General features: G+C 41.3%; 1 protein-coding gene across 1 annotated transcript; it reads left to right on the top strand.

Annotated features, from left to right (window-relative positions):
* The first annotated feature begins 1,486 nt into the window (after positions 1-1,486).
* Positions 1,487-16,350, top strand: scxa (scleraxis bHLH transcription factor a). Its single transcript, XM_083761404.1, has 3 exons — positions 1,487-2,564; positions 2,992-3,208; positions 15,583-16,350. Exons 1-3 carry the CDS (start codon positions 2,152-2,154, stop codon positions 15,619-15,621), a joined length of 669 nt encoding a protein of 222 aa, XP_083617530.1. The 5' UTR covers positions 1,487-2,151; the 3' UTR covers positions 15,622-16,350.
* Positions 16,351-22,749: the final 6,399 nt, after the last annotated feature.

Raw genomic sequence — 22,749 nt, forward strand, 5'->3', positions numbered from 1 at the left:
TGTGAAGCAGTTAAAAGCTCAAGTTCAATACATCTCAAGTTAAAGGCATGAAGCATAGGCCTATACTCATGGCAAATTATGCACAACGTATATATATTATATATGCTTAAAATATATTCAGACAGCAAAAACAAAACACTTCAAATAAACAATTTACAATTTGCAAATGACCAAAAACAGCCCAGGAAGTGGGGAAATGGGGTGGCTTCTCTGTGTGTTACAGTCACGATCAGGTTGAGTTTCAGACCCCTCAACGTCACAACTTTTATAGATGCAAAGCTTTGACCATGTCAAAAATATCCCTGGCTCCAGCCACAAGCCCTGCCCTAACATCCCACTGCAGCTGCCCGGCTTGAAACCTTCTGTCACGGAACCAACACAGCACTGTGTTTGTGAGTGTGTGTGTGTGTGTGTGTGTGTGTGTGTGTGTGTGTGTGTGTGTGTGTGTGTGTGTGTGTGTGTGTGTGTGTGTGTGTGTGTGTGTGTGTGTGTGTGTGCGTGTGTGCGGGCGTGCGTGCGTGCGTGTGTCTGTGTGTATAGTAGTAGTACTTGTCAGACTCCCCCTAAGACATTCTGCTTCTTGCTGTAATGGGAAGGCTCAATTGCGGCACAGTACAATCCTAGATATTAATTTAACTCCAATATTGTTAGTGTTGTCCAGAAAAGACAAGGTTAAATGAACACTCATGATTTGACTGTGGGCTCACTTCCCCTTTCTACACTACCAAGTCCCAGTGCTGTCTCTAGACTGCTCCATGTCTGGGCTGTCAAATAACGCTGGAAGGAAAAAAACTGTTTGCAGCCATGAAGCACATCTACCCTAAAACAGAAGTCATATTATATTATTATTCCTCTGAAATCTTAAAATAACCAAATCCTCTTAGCTATTATGTGGAGGATTGGATTTTTTTTTTTAAGTCTTTTTCTTTTTTTAAAACATTTAGACTGTCAAAGAGGGACAGATCAACACACAAACAAAATTGAATGAATACCAATAAAGCCTCTGATTCTACAGTACGTGACTGCTTGACATGCATTGTCATCATAAAGTAATATTACATTGCTGCCGGGAAAATCCTTCTTCAACAAGTGAACGTTTGAGGATTCACATTGATAACAATGTACTTTTTCAATTCCAGAGTGTACTGTATTTCATAGTCTGGAATCAATCAACCCAGCATATAAGGGATCCATCAACACAAATGGAAAAACTCTCAAATAGGACACACAAGTTTTCAACTGCATCAATTGTCATATACAGCACGTTCATTTTTAGGGTGGACTTCCCCTGAAACAAACTAGCACGGAGCAGCCAAAACAACCTCCTGCCGATGGTTTGCCTCTTGCCTCCGGTCCCCCTAGCCAGCTCCTAGACAGCAGCCCTGGGACCCACACAGCTCAAAGGGAGGGGCCGAGAAGCCCCCTAGGCCCTCCCACCAGCTATAAGACCAGAGGCATACGGAAACACTCAGACACCAGGCACACGTGGAACTGAGCAGAGAGGGAGAGATAGACACTTAGACGTAGAGAAAGAGAAAGTCACAGGCAGAAAATTGCCACTTGAGACTGCCAGAGCTACAGTAGTATTTGTTGCAGTTATTTGGTTTGAGGAAAACAGACACAGAGACAGAAAGGATACACAGAGGTGTACACAGGCAGAAAGAAAAAGATAATTAAACTGACACTTCATTGTGCCACTATGACCTATCTTGCTTTCTTTCAAAGGATACCTGAAGGAGCAACTGGTTGTGATTTGTGAATTTTCTGAACCAGAGAGACACGGAGGGATTTGAACCTGCAACCTGTGAAACAGCAGCTTGTTGATGAACTTGCACTTGACTGCAGAAATTAGGGATCAGCTCAAAGCTTAACTACTGAGTGAGGAAAGGTATAAACAAAGTCCAAATCTGTATTGAAAGGGCATCGTCGCTCTTCACTGACTCACCTATAGTTCAAGAGATTCATCTTAACTATAAGGCAGGAGGAAGACATCAACCAGTATCTGCATTGGACATATTGAGTCAGAGCTTCTAGAAACTTTTCAACAAGGTCCTACCACAAACATTGAACATTAGCAGCACATTTCCAAGATCAAGGGCTTTTCTTTGGAGGAAAGCCTGAAGACTCGTCTGCCCAGTCATTGCATTGGAAATGACGTTTGCCATGCTCCGCACGGCACCTCCCGCAGGTCGCTTTCTGTACGGCGACATCGCCCTGCTCTCCGAAGACGAGGAGGAGAACGGGAGCGAGGGGTCAGGCTCAGAGGAGCGCACCACCAACACCTCCTCCTCTCACTCTGCCGCCTTCCGTTTGTCCTCCTCCTCTCCGTCTGCCTTTCACATCAAGGTGAACAGGAAGAGGAAGCTGTGTGGAGGAGTAGGTGGAGTAGGAGGTCGCGGGATGCTGGGGCCTGGGGCATCATTGCCTCCCCACCTTGTCCTTGGACCTAACGGGGAGATCCGTCAGCGCAACGCGGCCAACGCACGGGAGAGAGACCGCACCAACTCTGTCAACACAGCCTTCACCGCTCTGCGTACCCTCATCCCCACTGAGCCTGCTGACAGGTACAGAGCAGGATGTGATGATGAAGCAGCAACACTTTATCTTTTGTGATGGGTATATATATAATCAATGCAAGTTAAATTATTGTTGCAAAATTAAGGGGACACACGATAGGCCTGCGACCCATGCATTTTGAGTCCAACTTGTTCAATTTGTTTATAGATTATGCATAGTAGTTACAGTAAATCTGTATGTCTGTATATAACATAAAATGTTATATACAGGATTGTATTAATGGGTCACTATTATTAGGCCTACAGTGTTTATAGTAGATATTACAGTGTTTATTTAATGTCACATTTCATGTGTATTTTATTGGGTTATGGTCTAAGCATAATTTTCTATCAGTATCAATACTGTTGATAATTTGTCAAATGTGTATTATCAGTACATTGATACCAATAAATGTTGTTTTGATTTGATTAATAGGAAGCTGTCAAAGATTGAGACGTTACGATTGGCCAGCAGCTACATCAGTCACCTGGGAAATGTGTTGCTATTGGGTGAGGGGCTGCATGATGGACAACCCTGTCATGCTCCCTCACCACCATTCTTCCACATGAATTCCTCCCCTAGTCGAGGATCCGACCAATCAGCTCAACCCAAACACATCTGCACTTTCTGTCTCAGCAACCAGAGGAAAATGGTGAGTGAATGAAAGACATTGTAGATTGATAGACAGGCAGACCGATAGTTCTGATACAGCACATAATACTGTCTTGATAACCCATTTCATAGAAGTCCACAGCAGAACGCTTTCATCAATAATGTAACGTTAAGCCATCGACGGAACGTCAGAGGAACATGATGTCTACACACCATTTCTACACAGTTGCAACAGCAACATATAGGCTGCCAATTAGACGGCCAATATTATTCTGACATCCCAAAAGTACAAAAAGAAAAAAGTGTTAGGTTAGTATGAGGTAAGCCTTAGATTTAGGTTCAGGCTGAGTTATAATGTGTGCTGTGAGGCCGGGCATGAGATATGACTTCCCTGAATTGACAGCTGTGTTGAACCTGAAGGACCATAAAAACATTGAAAGGGAACGCACCTGGGATGAGATGAGCTTACTTTACCTTCAAAGTTTGCTAGAGGTAAAAATTCACCAAGCACCCCACTGGATGAAACTGATCACAGAGCTGCGGGGATGATTTTGGGAAACTCTTCCATGGTTTTTGGGGGTGAGACTAGTGTTTAAAGCTGACCTCAGATCAGTGAGTGCCTGTAAAACAGATTGGCCTTCAGGGACATTTAAAGGAGAACCTTCTTAAAGTCCTCTTTGAGGGTGAAGGACTGCATGTTATGGTACTATGGAGGATTCGTTTTAGTGGGGGAGTTCGGAGTGAAGGGTTAGGGTTAATTGAGCAGGTGGCCTGGAGGGTTTGTGTAACTTACAAGATATTATGGTGAATGGAATTGTTTCTCTATGAGAGGGGAGGACTGCCCACTGACCTCAAAGCTCAAACTTTAGGATCAAAAGTGTAATATATTTAGTATATGGTAGGCCTACAATAAATGCGCATTTTAGTTAGACAAACACTCTTCAAAAATACCTATGTTGCATGAAAGCAATTAAATTGAATTGAAAGTTCAGTGAGTTTTATGACCCTGGGGCCTATATGAACCGCCATCCAAAACCGCATGTATAATTTCAAAAATTCATATAAACCAGTCTCAGTATGAGACTGGTTTCACCAAAAACTGTCCAGAGAAACAGTCTTCATTCAACAGTAATAAAAAATCTGGCCTAGGAGTTGTGAATTCTAGCATCCTCAGAGGGAGTCAAACCAAGTTATCCAAACAGATCAATTCCTCCTTTCATTGACCAAGGTGTGGAATTTCATGTCAGAATGGCCTCAGTGTATTGGACATGGGTTCATATTCCCACAAATGCAGATGCAGCCACTGAACTAATGTTCATTTTTGACATATGCTGCTGCACTACTGCTGCACCCGCTGAGGGAAACTGGTCAGAAAATCCTGCAATACTAATGCAGTACAGATGCAGGCAGGAGTCCTTCCAGGCCTGGATTGAGTTTCCTTGTGATCGAATACAACCGAAGAAGTAGATATTTTTTTTAATCAAAATGAGTTCGACATACTGTACATAACATAGCCATTCTACTGAGAGATAATCTGGGATGAGTGTGGTATCGTAGCGAATTACAGTTGTATTTACATTTTTTGTTGATTGAACTGAACCTGATCTCAGCTACTTCAGCCTTCTACAATGACAACCACTGTACACGAGATGATAGAAAGGTGAGTTTTGCTCTGCAGTAGGCCTACCCCCCACCCACCTACCACAACATAGTGGCTGCCCATTTAGCAGGATTTATGGGTGAGGAGCTGACATCTGGCAGACTCCCCCGTTACCCCAGCAGTGTGTGAAAACTAATACCCTCCTAGTGTCTAAACTCTGAGACCCCTTAGCTGGGGGATAACCAGAGTCTCCACAGTGCCCCCCACCTTCCCTCTTTCTCTCTCTGAATCTCTGAGTGTGAAAACTTAGACCTCCTTGGTGTCAAAACCCAGACACCCTCAGCTGGAGATGACCAGCGTTTCTACAGTGTGTTGAAACCCAGCTCTCTCTCCCTGGACCCCTGCAATACGCTCCCTTCATCAGTTTGTTGGTCCTTCTTTCTCCTGTACTCTTCTGTCAGCTCCCTTGATCTTCCTTCACTTCTCTTTCAGTCCTCTCCTCTAAGTCCATTCAATCCAATCATACTTTTTCTCTCATTCTCTTCTCTATTGTTTTTCCTTTTCGTTTCTCGCCATTTCTTGCTGTAATTCTCCCCGCATTCTGTCTGACTTTTCTCTCCCTCTCTCTCTTTCCCTCCATCCCTGTCTGTCTGTCTGTCCCCCCCGCACCCCATCCCACCTCCTCTGTCTGTCTGTCTGTCTGTCCCGCACCCCATCCCACCGCCTCTGTCTGTCTGTCTGTCTGTCTGTCTGTCTGCCTCCCCCCCTCTCCCCCCACCAAGTCTTCGTCCCAGCCCTGCTGCCTCTCCCTCACGCTCTCATTCCCGTCTAGCATGCTGTCTCTGAGTATAGATCAGTCTGGTGGAGGTCAAAGCTGTCAGTAAGAGCCGTGTAATACAATCTGCTGCTGTAGGCTCAATACTTCAGACCTGAAAACGCATACCTAGTGTAGCAGCCAAGGCCCGCCAAATAGGTAGGTGAGTCACTAGAGACTTCTGAATTGATGGGATTTGGCTGTGGAACGACATATGGTCACGTTTCAGATCTTATATGATTCTATGTTGCAATCTATATCTACAGTACGTTATGGCATTTGCCCTGTGTTGTACTGTGTGCTTGTGATGCACTGACTATAGTCACTTGACTTGTATACACTTAAATGAATGCAGTTATTTTTCTAAACTTTATTTAGCAATTCAAAAAACAGATGCCGCCCGTCACTGTCAGAAACCTTATATCTCCATATTTTCTTTTTTTCTTTTATACTTTGTCGTGACAGTGGCGCGAAAAAGTAACAAAAGGGTTAAGTCTGTCTGTTGATTTTTATACAGTATAAATACTAGTTACATTATATCCATTGGAAGACTTTATGGGCTATTTTTTCTATTTGCTGAAAAGCAATGGTTTTGGACATACTGTACGAGGTCTGCTCTGCCTGACAGTGATGCTATACTGTAACAGAAGACATACTGTACGAGGTCTGCTCTGCCTGACAGTGATGCTATACTGTAACAGAAGACATACTGTACGAGGTCTGCTCTGCCTGACAGTGATGCTATACTGTAACAGAAGACATGCGCAACTAGACAAACAGTCATAGCATGGGTGAGAGGGTTGGATGTGTGGGGAAAGAATAGGAATAGATGTGAAAATAAGAACAGGTATTATAATATTATTTTTATTAAATATATCGTGATGACATTGTTGGGTGGTAGACTGGCAGTGATGTATGCGTGATCACAAACATACAGTAACAGTATATCATTAAATGTGCGAGTATACTTGTAAAGCAGAGGGTGGAGTAACTGGGAGTGAGATAGGTGAGAATGGTTAGAGAAGTCGTAGGGATGGATGGAGAAGAAACTATGATTTCACTGCATTTGCACATTGGTCCCAACTGTGGTTACACCGTTGCATTGCGATATCTGTTTATGGCGATCATCAATAATACCAGGTTAGGACATAACGTGTACTATAGGATATAAAAATGATCTCATCTTGCCAGTTTCTAAAAATACCATTTTTCTCCAGATGCAGACATAAAACCAAACACTCCAGATGAACAGAATTTCCCTCAAGTGATCTTTCACACTTGCTTGTGACTAGTTCCCAGTTTTGAACCATGAAGCCTTTAGGTGTGTCAAAACAACCGAAGGGAAATAGCAGATCTACAAGCTCACAACGCCATTATATATCTCAGCAAGTATGGGTAAAACGATGGGAGAACTATGTTCACCCGGAGTTCAAATGGTTAACAGTATCATCTAGTGCACTGTATCCCAAACAGTGTGTCGGGAGTCGGGACCCATTTGTGGGTTACGGACACATTTTTTGGGTCCTTTTATTTTTTGTTTCCTACATTTTGTTTTTAATATTATTTTAAAATATAAAAGAAAGGGTATCTTTGAAAAACAAAGAAAAGGTCCCGCTCACTGTCAAAATGTTGCTCTTTAAAGAGCAACATTTTGGCAAGTGTCTGACAGTGTGGGGGACATTTTCTTTGTTTTTCAAAGATACCCTTTTTAAGTATGCTCTATTGCCCTACGCGCCTGTCACTAGCCTTCTGAGGTGTGCATCGGCCTTTTGCTAAAATGTATTAAAAAAAAACATTCCCCCAAAAAGTGATTTCATGAAGAAATTCCAAAAAAGAGAAAATATAATGTTTAATAAGTAGTGACTTTTAAATTTCAGTAGTTTGGGTCCCGGGGAGACATCAAATTTCTCTTTTGGGCCACGGGCTAAAAGGTTTGGGAATCAAACTATGCAAGTGAACTCAATGAAAACCATTTCATTTTCATCGTAAAATCGGTTATATATGTTGTAGTATGCTGAAGTGGGCGTAAGGGCAGTATCAGTGCCGGTGATTACGGAGAGGAAACAATTGTAGAGGTAAAATGAGCCACTCTGTCCCAGGTGCTGTGCTTTGTATGTTTTCATGGTCATTGAGGTTCATCACAGCTGTCAAGATTGCTTAGACCAGCAGCCTCCATTACATTCTTTTCCAATGTGGAAAGAGGCAAAAGTGCGAAAAACGCATGTTCATTTCCGCTTAGCGCTATGCATGTGTGGACAGCATCACTCACGATGACAAAACAAACCAAAAGTATAAACCAAAAGGATTATTGTGATTGCTGCACAGATATTATATCATTTAAAACCATAATTCAGTCTAAGTGCTTGAAATAGACAGATGACACGGTGGATGTACCATTAGATGAATATGACATCACATAGTTGACACCGTGAGTGCTCTTTAAATTTCCCAACCTGCTTAACATTTTTCACAAGGTGTACAGTGCAGCGGTATAGTGCACACAGGGTTGCCTGGCTGGAATGCATGTGGTAAGGAGAGGGACGACGATGATAGCTACATCTGTGAATGAAATGTACAGGACCGAGGACTGTGTGGATTGAGGTGTGCTTAGAGCTGTTTAAATCCCCGTGCTGTCTGGTTGATTTATCTACACATCCTGTTCTAGGCCTCTCTTCCTCTGCTCATCTGTATGAATGTCAGCTACCTGGCCTCAGTCTTCCACCGCAACGCTATATGATTACAGCTCATTTAACTACTTTGGCTGACACATCTCTGGTCCCAATCAAGACATTTGAATTAGACTATTCACAACTTTGAAACGCATCCTGTAATAGTACATTAATACCGCTATTACCCCAAGGTTAATGTGTAGTGGAATGATGTAATGTCATGCCACTGAAATTATTGTAATACATGAAGCAATTCCACATTAACCGGGATGACGATGAAAGGATACAAAAACAACAATAATACATTATTTAAATTCACATGAATTTCTATAGACTTATAAAGACAGCATAGTGAATTTCCATGAACTCTGTGGTTTCATTCTTATTTGATTCATTCAGACCAGGTTTGATTTCAATATGTAGATCATCAGCACTATGTTTGCTAATGAAACAACTCTTCTCTGGAATTGACCAATGACAAATATTTGTAACATTTTTAGGTTTTATTGTATTTAAAGTAAACTGAAATTAATGTATTTATTATCTGCTCCTGATTTTGAAACACATTTCTCCAAAAGAAAATGACACAAAAAACTCACTGAGTTTTCCTGAACTTGCCATTTAATCACAATCCAGTTGGCTAACAGTAGAATGAAAACCATTTGCTAGGCGGGGAAAAATGAAACTATTATCATAAGTGTTATGTGGCTACGGTCTTTTAAGAAGAAAAAGTAGTTGAGTTTACATGGATTATTTTTGCTGTGATGTGTATTTAGCTTTCAAGCAACTCATGGCACATCTATTTAAATTTAGATTTAGAATTCTAACAGGTCATTAAGTGTAATTGAATAGTGAATAGTGTGCATGCAAGTTATCTGTACTGGTCCAAATGTATCATGAATAGATCCTAATCTAGGCTACAGTCAGTCTTTTATATAGATAGATATAGATAGATCCTAATCTAGGCTAAAGTCAGTCTTTTATATAGATAGATATAGATAGATCCTAATCTAGGCTACAGTCAGTCTTTTATATGTCATTATTTTGGGGGGTGGTTGGAAAGCAGGACGCATGGAAAGACATTGGAACTAAACTGAACCATGCACTGCTACAACCAAGGAGGAAACCAACCATTATATCTGATATCTGTGTGTGTGTGTGTGTGTGTGTGTGTGTGTGTGTGTGTGTGTGTGTGTGTGTGTGTGTGTGTGTGTGTGTGTGTGTGTGTGTGTGTGCGACTGTGTGTGTGTATGTGCGTGCGCGCATGAGCGCAGTGAAGGAGAAAGATCGAGAATAAATAAAACATATACACACACACACACACACACACACACACACACACACACACACACACACACACACACACACACACACGTGTGTGTGTGTATGTCTGTTCCCTATGTCTGGAAGTCATTGGCAGTGTAGAGCGGAGCAACAAATGAGCTAATTGTTCTGTAAATGATTTATCCTCTGGTGAGGCCTGTAGACCCAGTGTTTAATTCAGCTGCTGCTATTAGAAACAGATTGACTTTGGGCTTTGATGGCGATGTTAAAAAAGCCTGGAAACCACTCTCTGTGAAACGCCCTCACTTCTTAAACACACACACACACACACCATACACACACACACACACACACACACACACACACACACACACACACACACACACACGCACGGAAATATAAAAACACAAGCGCACACACATACACAAAGACTCCTAGACATGCATGTGTACTATACAGTGTGAGGGCGTGCATGTGTACGCACATACACAAACATTGACCCATATATGCACATTGAAACACTTTAAATATACAGAACACACGTGTGCACACTCAGAGACGTACGCACACACAAGCACACACACACACACACACACATAGAAAGACTCTTACTTAATCCTAAGCATTAGAGTGTACCTGACTTGTTGCCGTTATCTCTTGTCCTGCATGGTTCAGTCCCTTTAGCTTTGCTCTCAGAGTGACATACAGACAGTGAGGAAAATGAGATGCAAACAAACAATTTGAACTCCTATTCTGCCTTCACTGTCATGTCCAAAGCCAACGGTCTATAATAGGATATGTTAGAGAAAGAGAGACTTGCGAAGAAGACGAGAAACAGAGAGAGTAACTACGGTATATTATGGCATCATTAACAGAGCTATTAGGTTTTTGAGAGTGCAGAAGCGTTGAAACGGCGTGGTAGTTCTTATTGAGATGAAATGAACCATGCACCTAAAAGGAGCTTAAATGCATGGATAGGACATGTGCAAGGGCATGCTAATGACTGTGGTTTAGCACTCATTTTGTTATTAGTCTGTTTTTGCTGGAAAAAGGCGTTACGTCACTGGGGTCCTCTGAACAGATGTTTCAAGGTCATGGATGAAAAGTGACTCAGGCTTATTTGCAGATTAGTTTATTTCTAGTATCTTGTGTTTATTTGAAGTTAAAGTTTTCTGTCACATACTCTAAGCTGTGTACCACCAAAAGTTTTGGTTGTTAGCATCTGTGTACAAGCTAGTGTCTCAAAAGATATGCGTGTATGTATGTGTGTGTACGCAAACATGTATGCACACGCATGTGTGCGTATTTGTATGTCTCTCATGTGTGTGTGTGTGTGTGTGTGTGTGTGTGTGTGTGTGTGTGTGAGTGTGTGTGTGTGTGTGTGTGTGTGTGTGCACACACGTGCGCCATGTGCCTGTGTGTGTGCATGCGTGGACCTTTTCGTAATTTTAGCCCAGATGGAAACAGTTAAACACTAATATAACACCAACAGGAGTTGCTGGGTCAAATAGCTAACAAAATCTATTAGTAAAACTAATTATCATTCTGATGTCATGAAGTCGTTAGCCACAGTGTTGCTCCCTAAGTAAACTGAGACAAAACTCCCGAGAACAGAGCCGAGAGGGGAAGACCAGATCTTAAACAGATCTGTTGCAGGAAAATCCAAACATTGACTGAGTGTTTTAAATTGTACAGTTTAAAAAAACAGAATTCCCATTAAGCCAATTGTGTTAATGATACATATTGGCTACTGCAGAGTGTGCAAATCTTTGTGCTAATGATTAAGTGTTGTGTAAAATACGTCAGTTTGGCCATCTAACTCTGAGGTAAATTAAGTGGGTTTTGGGGGTATTTATGACCCTCATTACTAAATTACAACATTAAATTAACCACATGTCTTACATATCAGCAGATTGGCTGAAGTGCTGTCTGGTGCAGAATATTGCTGAATTCAGTCTTCTGAGATTTGTTTAAATGAGCTGGCTTTTTTAAGTCATCATGATGCCTATTAGTAAACCATGTGGAATGTATCCAAAACCACATAATGACCTACTCTAGCTCATTAGACGAGTCAGTTTAATGTAATATTTGGATGTTATTTTTAGTATTATTTAATTTATGTCTGTAATTTAGTAAACTAATGATGAAACACATGACCATCTATGTGTCTATTCAGTTCTGATATTATACACTGGAGGCACTAATACATTCACTAAAATGTTGGATTTAACTCGATAAAATCATCTGCGTGCTGAATGGACGTTGCCAGTTTTCATTTCATGGGTGAATACCAATCTCCTTATACGATTGTCGGGCCAGTGCCCAAGTGGAATTATTTTTTCCAACCAGTCATTCCTCTCTTCCAGCAGCCAGAGGCTAAATTAGATGTTTGTGTTTGACAGAGCCGCTTAAAGCGGGAAGAGAAAGAGTGCATGGAAAATCCACGCTTAAAGGTAAAGGAATACTGCAAGCTTGAGTTTCAGAAAAACAATATTATGGATTCAAAGTGTGTGCGAATTTGTAGAGTTGATAAGATGCCGTGAAGGGAGCTTTTTCTGCCTTTAGAAACTCAGACAACCTTCTGTCTTGATAAAACAATAATATTATGTCAACGTGGTTATATCATTATATTGTATCTTAAATAAACATCATCAGGTAATCATATTAGTGTTGGACAAATCACCCCCGGGAGAATTCCCTGGTATGTCTGTGGTCTTGGTGTGTGTGTGTGTGTGTGTGTGTGTGTGTGTGTGTGTGTGTGTGTGTGTGTGTGTGTGTGTGTGTGTGTGTGTGCGTGCGTGCGTGCGTGCGTGCGTGCGTGCGTGCGTGCGTGCGTGTGTGTGTGTGTGTGTGCGCACTCTGAGTGAGTGGAGAGTGGGGGGAGACAGAGAAGAGAGAGAGAGAGAGAGTCTTGTCATCTGACCATGTCCTATTAGTCTTCAAGAGGTTGTTTTGACTACCAGGCCCGGTTTAAAAGCCCTTTGTGTTGTTGTGGCTATACCAGTTCCACACCAGCTGAACAGTCCTCACTCGAGTCCTCACTCAAGACTACAGCTGTGTTTCTCAAGCCATGGTCCAAGGCCCAAACTGAGAAGTTGCTTGTCAGTCTCCATATGACAGAGTATAAGAATGATATATTTCAACTATTGTCATGGTGAGCCCAAATAATTTAATTAGGTTCTTTGGGTGGAAATATACTCTGAATTGTTCCATTCCAAATAGAAGATCCCAAGAAAGCAATACTGGCATAATGCTATAGGGAAGTAATTATCTCTGTCAGGCTGAAGGCATGCAGGTCAGAGATTAAGGGCTCCATTTTCGTCATCGCTATAAACCGCTTATCCCTGAACTTCTTTGCCTTTTTTGCCTATTTTGAAAAACATTTTTGAACTAGCCAATCTACATTGACACATTGTGACAGCTTGTAGACTGGCCATTTTAACTATTAAAAAATGTTTAGCAAAATAGTAAAAAAAAGGCAAAGAAGTTTAGTGGTAAGGGGTTTAGCGGTGACGAAAATGGAGCCCTTAGGGCTATATCTTGTGCCACCCCCTTACCCTTATTTGCCTTTTTTTTCTATTTTGAAAAACCTTTTAAAATAGTTCAAATAGCCAATCTCTCAGCCAAGCTCACAACGTGTCGATGTAGATGTTGTTCAAAATAGTAATAAAAATAAAAAAGTGAGGAGGGCTCTAATCAATTATTGACCTTATACAAACCTTGAAACATAACTTAGTTACGTCACCAAGAATGGTGGTCCCTTAATGACAAGGGTTTCCACCTACATACTGACAGCCTATTTGCTCAGACACATATATGACGTAAATTCTCCATTCATTGTCAATGGCATTTAATGTTTAAGTTAAGACAGAATCTACACTATAGCTGTTTATAGGAGGGGTTGCGCCCCTCAAAAAATCCCAAATAAATTTAGGGATAAGGGGTAAGGGATGGCACAATATAGGGTCCTTAGTCTGTCCACGGCTAATCTGGTGAACCACTACACCGATCAGCATCAAATGTGTCATACACAATGCTAGCAGCCGGGCAACTCAACCCCCAACTCAATCCCCAAATATTTTTCAAATCTGTCAACGACCTGGTGAACCTTAGACCCACTGACCCACTGTTCCTCCAAGTTATGGGATTAGATGATCAGATTATGTCAGTCCTGCTCAAATATGGAGTTCCTCTCTGCACCAGACTGGCCATATTGATGACATTAGTCTTGCACCAATATTATGGAGTATATTTAAAAAAAGTATTTAAACTGAAGTACTTAAAGTAATCATCACTAAATGACCAATCATCCACTAAATGACCCACACGGTCTTTCCGGAGAAGGGCTTTACAATAACACTCAAGTATCTCTTCACATTCACCTCAGTCAGTGGGAGGACTGACTCCATTCCAGTTCCAGTGATCTCACTCTCATCAAGTACTGGTGCCATTCCAAACACCTACACATGCTGATGTCAGTCAAACAACTGATACTGATTCCAGAGGTGCAGCAGTAGCTGACCGGAAGTCACACCACCTCATAACCGCCACGTCCCCGGTTGATTCCGGCTGGAGATCTGCCCTGCCTGTCTCCCCCTCTCTACCCTCAGTTTCCTGTCTGTCTAGTACTGTTACAGAGCAAAATAATAATAATATTGGCTAAACCTACTAATTCCAGACACCTACACCTTGTTAAGGGGGAAATGTGAAACAGGTGCACTGCAGAGGAGTGTGTCGAGGAGCAGAGCATGAGGATTAGAGAGGCGAGGTGAATAGTAAGAGAGAGAACACTGTGAGGAGTTTTTGAAGAGAGCCGAAAGGGTAGAATAAAACATGACTGAACTAATATACAACATAACTACAACAAATATATATATATGTTTTGTGAGTTGATTTTATGCAAGATAAAAGTTGTTTTAATATTGCATGCACAGTAAAACCAGTTACCACGGGTGTTTATTGTACACTATGATGAAATTATGACTTTGCTTTCCTCCGCGCACACCTAAGAATAAGAAGATATCACTATAACAAGCACAGCAGAAGTCCAGATATATATATGTACATTTCTGACTTCCAATAACATCCATTAATCCACAAGAACAGTCAGTATTCCTTTATAGCTGGCTTGGGAGAACTCAGTAGTCGTCAGTTAAATGGCCTGGTTGATGGACAAAGTCCTACTGCCGGTTTGCTATAAAGATCTGATATAGTGGACAGCCTGAGCTGAGTTAACAGAGCAGAGGTGAGGAGGGAAAATATGATGATATTTTCCTGGCCAGGCTACAGAAACTGTCCTTTCCAGCTTGGAAATCAAGGCTTTTCTCTTTTGATACCACAGATAAATGGTCAGCGTGTCATGCAACACTATTGTACACTGGAATGAACTGTATGATGTCACTGTATTGATTCTGAAACAAACAAACAATCAAATCTGCTGATTCATCTGGGTATCAGTATACTGTATGTACAGTGTGTGTGTGTGTGTGTGTGTGTGTGTGTGTGTGTGTGTGTGTGTGTGTGTGTGAGTGATATGAATCTGTAAACATAGTTCCCTGTAAGATCTACGTATGTCACTGTTGTATATGCTAAGAATCATGAATAATGTTTATTTTGAATTAAAAAAATCACTCTGCTATGACTGCTGCTAATATTATGTTAGACCATAACATGACATCATAACTCTGCTGGTAAGTTTCATTAATCAGATCTTTAGTCATCTTTGGGCACTGTTGGCCTCGTTAAAACCTGTTAGCTTTGGTCTGCTGGTGACAGCTGAAGTCCACCTGCGCTGCAGCCCATGTTTGGTTCTGAAACACGGTTTAACCACTTGAGCCCTTATTTCCAAACGTTTTGAAAGATGTTGCCCAAAATAGCGACTCAAAATAACGATTTCTTTACGGCAACTGTAGAGATTTTCTGTAATAAACGTTGACTGCAGTAACCCTAACCTGTTTTCAGATCATTAAAAAATAAAGGAATATTCGAATTCAGATTCATACTACCGTAAGCCCATTCATTAAATTACATTTACATTTATTTTTCAGAACAAAGACAGAGACAGGAAGACAGCTATCAGAAGCTAACCATAGCACAGCACACCCCATCATCCACCATCACTCTCATCAGCCTCCGTCACCGGCGCCATCACAGAGCTAATGGATACTCCACTCCAACATCTAGGACTTTGGGCTTTAAAGGACCTTCCAAGAGACTTCTTCATAAACGTTAAAAAGACTTTTACAGCACTTCAAAGACTTTTCAATATCATTTAGCATACTTTTTTAAAGGAAGTTCTGTGCTTTTCATATACAACTGAGGTGCTTTTCAAAATGTAAAGTGTCTTTCTTTTTTTTTCCAATGACACTTGAAGGACTTTCACAAGAACTTCAAGGTTTTAGCAGCACTTTTCAAGGACATTTTACAGTGCTGTTAAAAAACTGTTCAGCCTATACTAGTGTAAGGGGTACATGCTTGGACAACACATTAGACATATCTTTTATGAAAGACAAATTTGTATTCAAAAGCTATGTGTTGTTTAAGTGTAAGTAAAATATAAATATATATTTATGTGATATAACATTATAGAATGGAAATTATGTTATTTAACAGTCATCACATTCCGGATGATTTATAAAAATAATATTGGCTATTCTCACAGTTTAGGATTTTTTTTTATTATTGCAATGATAAACAAGCAACATGCTTGGAGTTTAACATTTTTTGGTATTGGTATTTCTAATAATCTTTTTTTTTTTTTTTAAGTTTCTTAATGTTAGAAATAACCAATGATGACCAATAAATGTTTGTGTATATCTCAATGTATATTGATTAATTTGTTTTTTTCTCATCTTGTAGCCCTTTAACCTTATAGTATTATAGAGATTTCTAATTGTAATCACAAATCCATACTGCACATGCACAGCAAACTAAACGTAGATGGACACTTTTATGGGCAGCTTAAGACAGTCAAGAAATATATCACTACATCTAGCATTTCTAGAGGTGCAGTCACTCTCCTCTGACCTCTTTAACCACATGAACCTTTCCCTATTCTGGGGGGAACATTCGGCCAAAATGGCACATCTGCAAGCTCACAACATCGCAACACAACACATAGTTGTTTCTACAACACATAGCGAAAACAGGACATGGCCTAGAATAGAGCCATTGGGAATACGGTCTAAGTATAGAGTTTTTAAGGTTAAGCAAACTACATTCTGTATGTTGTCACTGTGCCATTTATCACTAATAGTGTATATCTAAATTAACTGACACAGACCCACATATCGCCTATTTGTTTCTCTGGTTTGTTCTCTCTCCCCAGCTCCGCAAATAACAGATTTTGAAGATCAGTTATTTGCAGCGAGAGATGTGGTTCTGTACGTCAAAGTATAATGTACTGAAGGCTTTAAGACAGTAACGTTGCGTTGAGGAGAGGAGCAGAGAGCAGACAAGACCCAGAGTTTAGGTGGATGATCAGCTGGAGATTTCAGGAGCTTTTTGCTCAGGAAGAGATGAGCGAGAAAGAAGAAGCAACAGATTGCATCTGCAGGTACGGCTCCTTGGATGTCTGCCTGTGTCCCTTTGCTGTCCTCTTCTTTACCTTTCCACGTGCTCTGTCTCTCTTTTCCTTCTCTGCTCTTCCTCTCTTTTCCCTGGAGTGCCACTGGCCGGGGTCTGGCTGGTGATGGCTTTCCAGTGTGTGGAGCCACACATTACTCACATGCCCGCTCTTCTTTCTTTTCCATCTTTTGACCTTCATTTCTCTCCATCTTTTCCCACTATCTACTGTATATGTATTCGCACTCCAGACCATTGTTTTTCTTCCGTATCTTTTGGTCTATCAGTCTATCTGTCTGTCTCTCTCTGTCCATATATCAATTTGATTCTTTCAATTTCTTGGTCACACACACACCGATACACACACGCTCACACCCACACAGGCACACACACGCACGCAGGTACGCACGCACACAAACACGCGCTTGCATGCACACCCACACATAAAGTACAACCGCTCTCACACAGAGAGACCGGTGGTTTCTCTCTTTCAGGTGCTGTTTTATGTCTTCCTCTGAGATCTCTGTCCAGTGCCTCAATGGAAAATGATCAGGACTCTTGCAATGCAGAATGCTGTTGTCCTTCCGTTTGCAGCATGGGATGGTCATTATCCCTCACCTTCACCTTTGCCTGACTGTAAGCCATAAACAGTAAACATGAATATATTTTCAACTGTTTATGTATATCTTTCCATTTGTGCTCCAATTTACTTGCCAATTCCCAATTCCCCCCACCAGTCCCTACTGTATGTTCTTAGGCAGAGGAATACTCTATCCCTCCCATGTTACACTCCCTGCTGAACATGCGCCCCAACCAATGAACCTACGTACAGGAAATGTATCCCTGTGCCATCCATTCCAGATACCCTCTACAAATTGAACATTCTCAATGTTCATTTCATGTATAGTGTAAAAACTGACCCTGTGTCTGTTTTAAGCCTCCAGAATGGCTATTACACTTCATTAATTCAGAGATTTCTGAGCAGTCTGCTCCGTAGGGTGTTGTGTTGGCTGCACACCTTTGTAATATAATTCCATGGGATACGTGCATGTACCGTATATCAAAGTACTGATTGCCTGGCAGTTTGTCCCACATGAACCCTAGCTTCCTTATTCTGGGGTGAGGAAATTTGTTGTAGAGGGGGGAAATGAGGAGGCCTAGTATATAGGGTTTAAGAGGGAGACATGAATTATCTTTTGGGGGAAATATGTTTATAGAAGAATAGAATAGTTTCCATAATATATATTTCATAATAATACGTCAGGAAATAGGTCTTAATTTAATGGAAGAGTTACCCCATTGCCACAATAGCTTCCACTGGTCAGCTGTCCCCAAGGTCAAATGTTTTTAAATTCCCTCATGTGTAAGGGAAAGATGCCCTTTCATCGAGACAGAGGGCACTCGGGCGCACAGTGGAAACTGCCTGCCCACCACTGCAGAGGTTGTGGGTTCGAATCCACCAAGGTGCATCCAGCTTTGTCGAATGTGTGTGGGGAGGAATCAATTGGAATAACAACTTGGGGAGAAAAAAGGTAAAAAGCACAACTCAAGGAGGATGTAATATATATATTTATTGATGTAAGATAATCAATGCAATATATTTATTATGGTTTGGCGATGTATTGGATCTGCTTTTTAGGTACTCAGGTCAAGCGCATCAGTCCCGACCATAGGGACTCTGAATCCCCCGTACCTAAACAGTACATCCAAAACGACAGGTGGTAGCTGGGGTGGAGGTGGGTGAGCACTTTGTATACAGCAGCACACAGTATACAATAAGCAGCAGCAAGCAGGAGGATGAATGCAAAACCTTCAGTTAAAGTAGCCGGTATGAGATGGGGTGAGCGTGTGATTGGCTGAGTGAATCATGTGGATGAGAGCCTGATGCTGCGGTGGCCCAATTAATGGCCGGCGCGCTGACTGAGGTTCCCTGACTGAACTTGCTCTGCGCATGTCTACGACAGGCGCAAATGCTCATAACAACTACAACAACTACATTAAATTGAGAGAACAGACATGGACTAATTTCACGACTTTAGAAAAATAGATTGGTTATGCGAATCCTACTATTAATGTAGTAGCCCCCATTCCTTTGGGGTATTTGTTTTTTGTACATTTTCACACACATGAAATGTGTCCTCTGCATTCACCCATCCAATTAGATCCAAAGATTTGAGAAGCACTGATGTCCAAATTTTATCGCAATGACCTTTGACACTGTTAAGTTAACACGTTCTTAGGTTTACAGGAGAGCTAATAATGTTTTCATTTTGTTCAGAAATGTTGACCAGTAAATGGTTGTAACAGACTAAAATACTAATGAAACATGGCAACAAAGTCTCATGTAAGACCTATCTGCTAAATGTAAGGCAAAATTGACCAGAAACAATATAAATCCACAATGCTGAGCTATCCTTTCACTGCAAGGTGTTGCTTATGAATGCGATGCTTGTGATGCTTATGAATGCGAAAAACGTTTCAAAGGTTCGAGCTGAATATGAACACGTTTGTTCTTAGTCAATAGGACAAAGATAATCTTTTTTCTTTTTTTGTCTCTTTAGGGAAGCAGCAGCTTTCAAAAGCTCTATGTGTCTAGCGTTTCCTAATGACTTCTGGTCCAGTTAGTCTGAGAGTCTGATCTTTCTAGCAGGCTGTCTGTCTCTGCAGCAGATAGAGGGGGGAAAGGAACTGGTTACTCCCACACAGAACAGATCAGGTTCCCCTTACGCCTACACATACGCTCACTCACACATGCATACATTCACACACGCACGCACACACAGTCACACACATGCATATTTATTCACAGACAGACGAATGGACGTATGCACGGCTGTGCTGCGCACACGCACACAGCCACACACACATAACACATGCACTCATGCGGTCGCGCACACATGCACGTTCGAGCTAAGCAGAAGGATCTGTGATATAGTTTAGCTGTCTAATGATCTCTGTATTTTACATTGATGAAAACAGATCAGCTGAGGGGGAGACTGCTGTGGCGTATTAAGGGGGAGGTTTTGGATTAAGGTGAACCGGAGGTTGGAGGGTCTACTGGATCTCATTATCATTATAATGCTCTTTGACACTGATGCCCGTCATGTGACTACCGATAATGGAAAGGAAACAGTCAAAGAATGGCTGCAGGTTTTTCCATGGCTTAAGTGGTAGCGATATCAACTGGTGGGTTTTAGAGAGGATGAAGAATGAAGACTACAAATGCAGAAGGTCATTTGGGATTAAAATGAAAAACTAGTACAGACTGAACCCATTAAAAAGCTCTAATAAATGCTACTATGCAGTAGATATTATATGAATCGGCTATACGTATATTTCTAGACAGTCCATTTCAAAATAATAGGTCAACATGTGAATCAAATTATCTTCGCATTCACAGGAAACTAAAGATTGTAAGTGTTCTGATGACCTCAACAATAATAAGACAAGCCTTGCAAGGATCTCATTAATTTACAGGGGATGATTTCTCTCAACAAGAATACTATCCCTGCCTCCATGGTATCCCTGATTCACGGAAGTTTGGTAATAATTGGTTGAGAGTTGACTGACCATGAAAACTCTTGGGGAAAACCACACACTTTTTACACGCACGGAGGCAGGCACATACAGTAGTATCATGTCACTGACGTCACATGATACTGACATGATTCTGACCACGATACTGTACTGACCATGATACTGGCATGATGCTGCGGACCATGATACTAACTAAGATACTGACATGATAGTGATACTGACCATGATACTAACCAAGATACTGACATGATAGTGATACTGACCATGATACTAACCAAGATACTGACATGATAGTGATACTGACCATGATACTAACCAAGATACTGACATGATAGTGATACTGACCATGATACTAACCAAGATACTGACATGATAGTGATACTGACCATGATACTAACCAAGATACTGACATGATAGTGATACTGACCATGACACTAACCAAGATACTGACATGATAGTGATACTGACCATGATACTAACCAAGATACTGACATGATAGTGATACTGACCATGACACGATAGTGATATTGACCATGATACTAACCAAGCTACTGACATGATAGTGATACTGACCATGACACTAACCAAGATACTGACATGATAGTGATACTGACCATGACACTAACAAAGATACTGATATGATAGTGATACTGACCATGACACTAACCAAGATACTGACATGATAGTGATACTGACCATGACACTAACAAAGATACTGATATGATAGTGATACTGACCATGACACTAACCAAGATACTGACATGATAGTGATACTGACCATGACACTAACAAAGATACTGATATGATAGTGATACTGACCATGACAGTAACAAAGATACTGACATTGATTGATTGATTGATTGATTGAAATATTTATTAACAGTTTGCAGAATTACAGTACAATTCAAGCACAACTCAATACAACGACTGTTAACTGTGAGTGGACGACCCATTAAAGCATTACACTTGTTTACAAGAGGATCCACCTTGTTCAATTCATAAAAACATTTAGAGACGTACAAATAGACACTTCTATATAGCCAAAGAACAGAACAGGAATTAATCAAAAAGGAGGTAGAAAGGAAAAAGAAACATATACAGTGAGGGGAAAAAGGGGTGGGTGGGCGGTGGGGGGATTCTGATTTTACGGGGGCCAGTTTCGAATTGCAGCCGTCCGTAGGTGCCCTTTGAGAGCGGTTTTGAAGGAGTTAAGGGATTCGACATGTCTTAATGACTGTATGTAGGGCGTTCCACATTTTGGTGGCATAGGAGCGAAAATAATTTAGTCCCTTGTTTGTGCCGAATCTGGGTTGCACATGGTTTGTTGCACTCCCTCTAGTGTTGTGGGTGTGGACTTCGTTAACATTAAGGAAGTATTTGGACAGGTACACGGGTATCTTGGTGGTGTATCGAATCTTGTGGACCTGACCCATTGCAAGATGCTGTACTCTGTCGTCAACCCTAAGCCATTCCAGCCTGTCAAAGTGGGCAGGGGTGAGGTGGGTTCGGGGGGTGAGGTCAAGTAGGAGCCTGACCAGTTAGTTTTGGGAAGTCTGGAGCCTTGTTTTAAGGGCCTTTCAGTTGCTGTGGTACATGCATAGTCGAAAGAAATCTTGTACGAGGGCTCTTGTTAGGGTCTTCAAGGTGTTTTTGTTGACCAGTGAGGAATCTTGTTCTTTGGTTGACTTTTTTGATTACGTTGGTGGCCATTTTATCACCGAAAGATTAGCCTCCAGGATGGAACCTAGGTAGTGATCATAGACTGTAAAAAATATGGACAAAGCGTTCTCCGGGTCTAACATGAACGTAAAATGAAGCCTGTCAGTCCTTGTATTGTAAGTCGCCATCTTTCTAGATCCGTTTGGGCCCAGCTGGCCATTGGCTGGCCCAGACAACGAGGCGGGACTTCCCCCCTTCTTCTCCGTTGGTTTTTATTTTGACTCGAGTGGGAGGGGAATCCCGATCATAGACTGTAACGGTAGCCACGCCCCTCAGAACATACGCGACTTTATGGTAATTTTTGTAATAAATGGGACCATAATTTTCCAAAAAGAATATCATGACATTAGAAATGAGACTTTAAACTAGTGACTGGAAGCAGAAAGTATTCATGA

Source organism: Protomyctophum parallelum, assembly GCF_964188405.1.
Source record: "Protomyctophum parallelum genome assembly, chromosome: 3".
In the NCBI taxonomy this organism is placed as follows: Eukaryota; Metazoa; Chordata; class Actinopteri; order Myctophiformes; family Myctophidae; genus Protomyctophum; species Protomyctophum parallelum.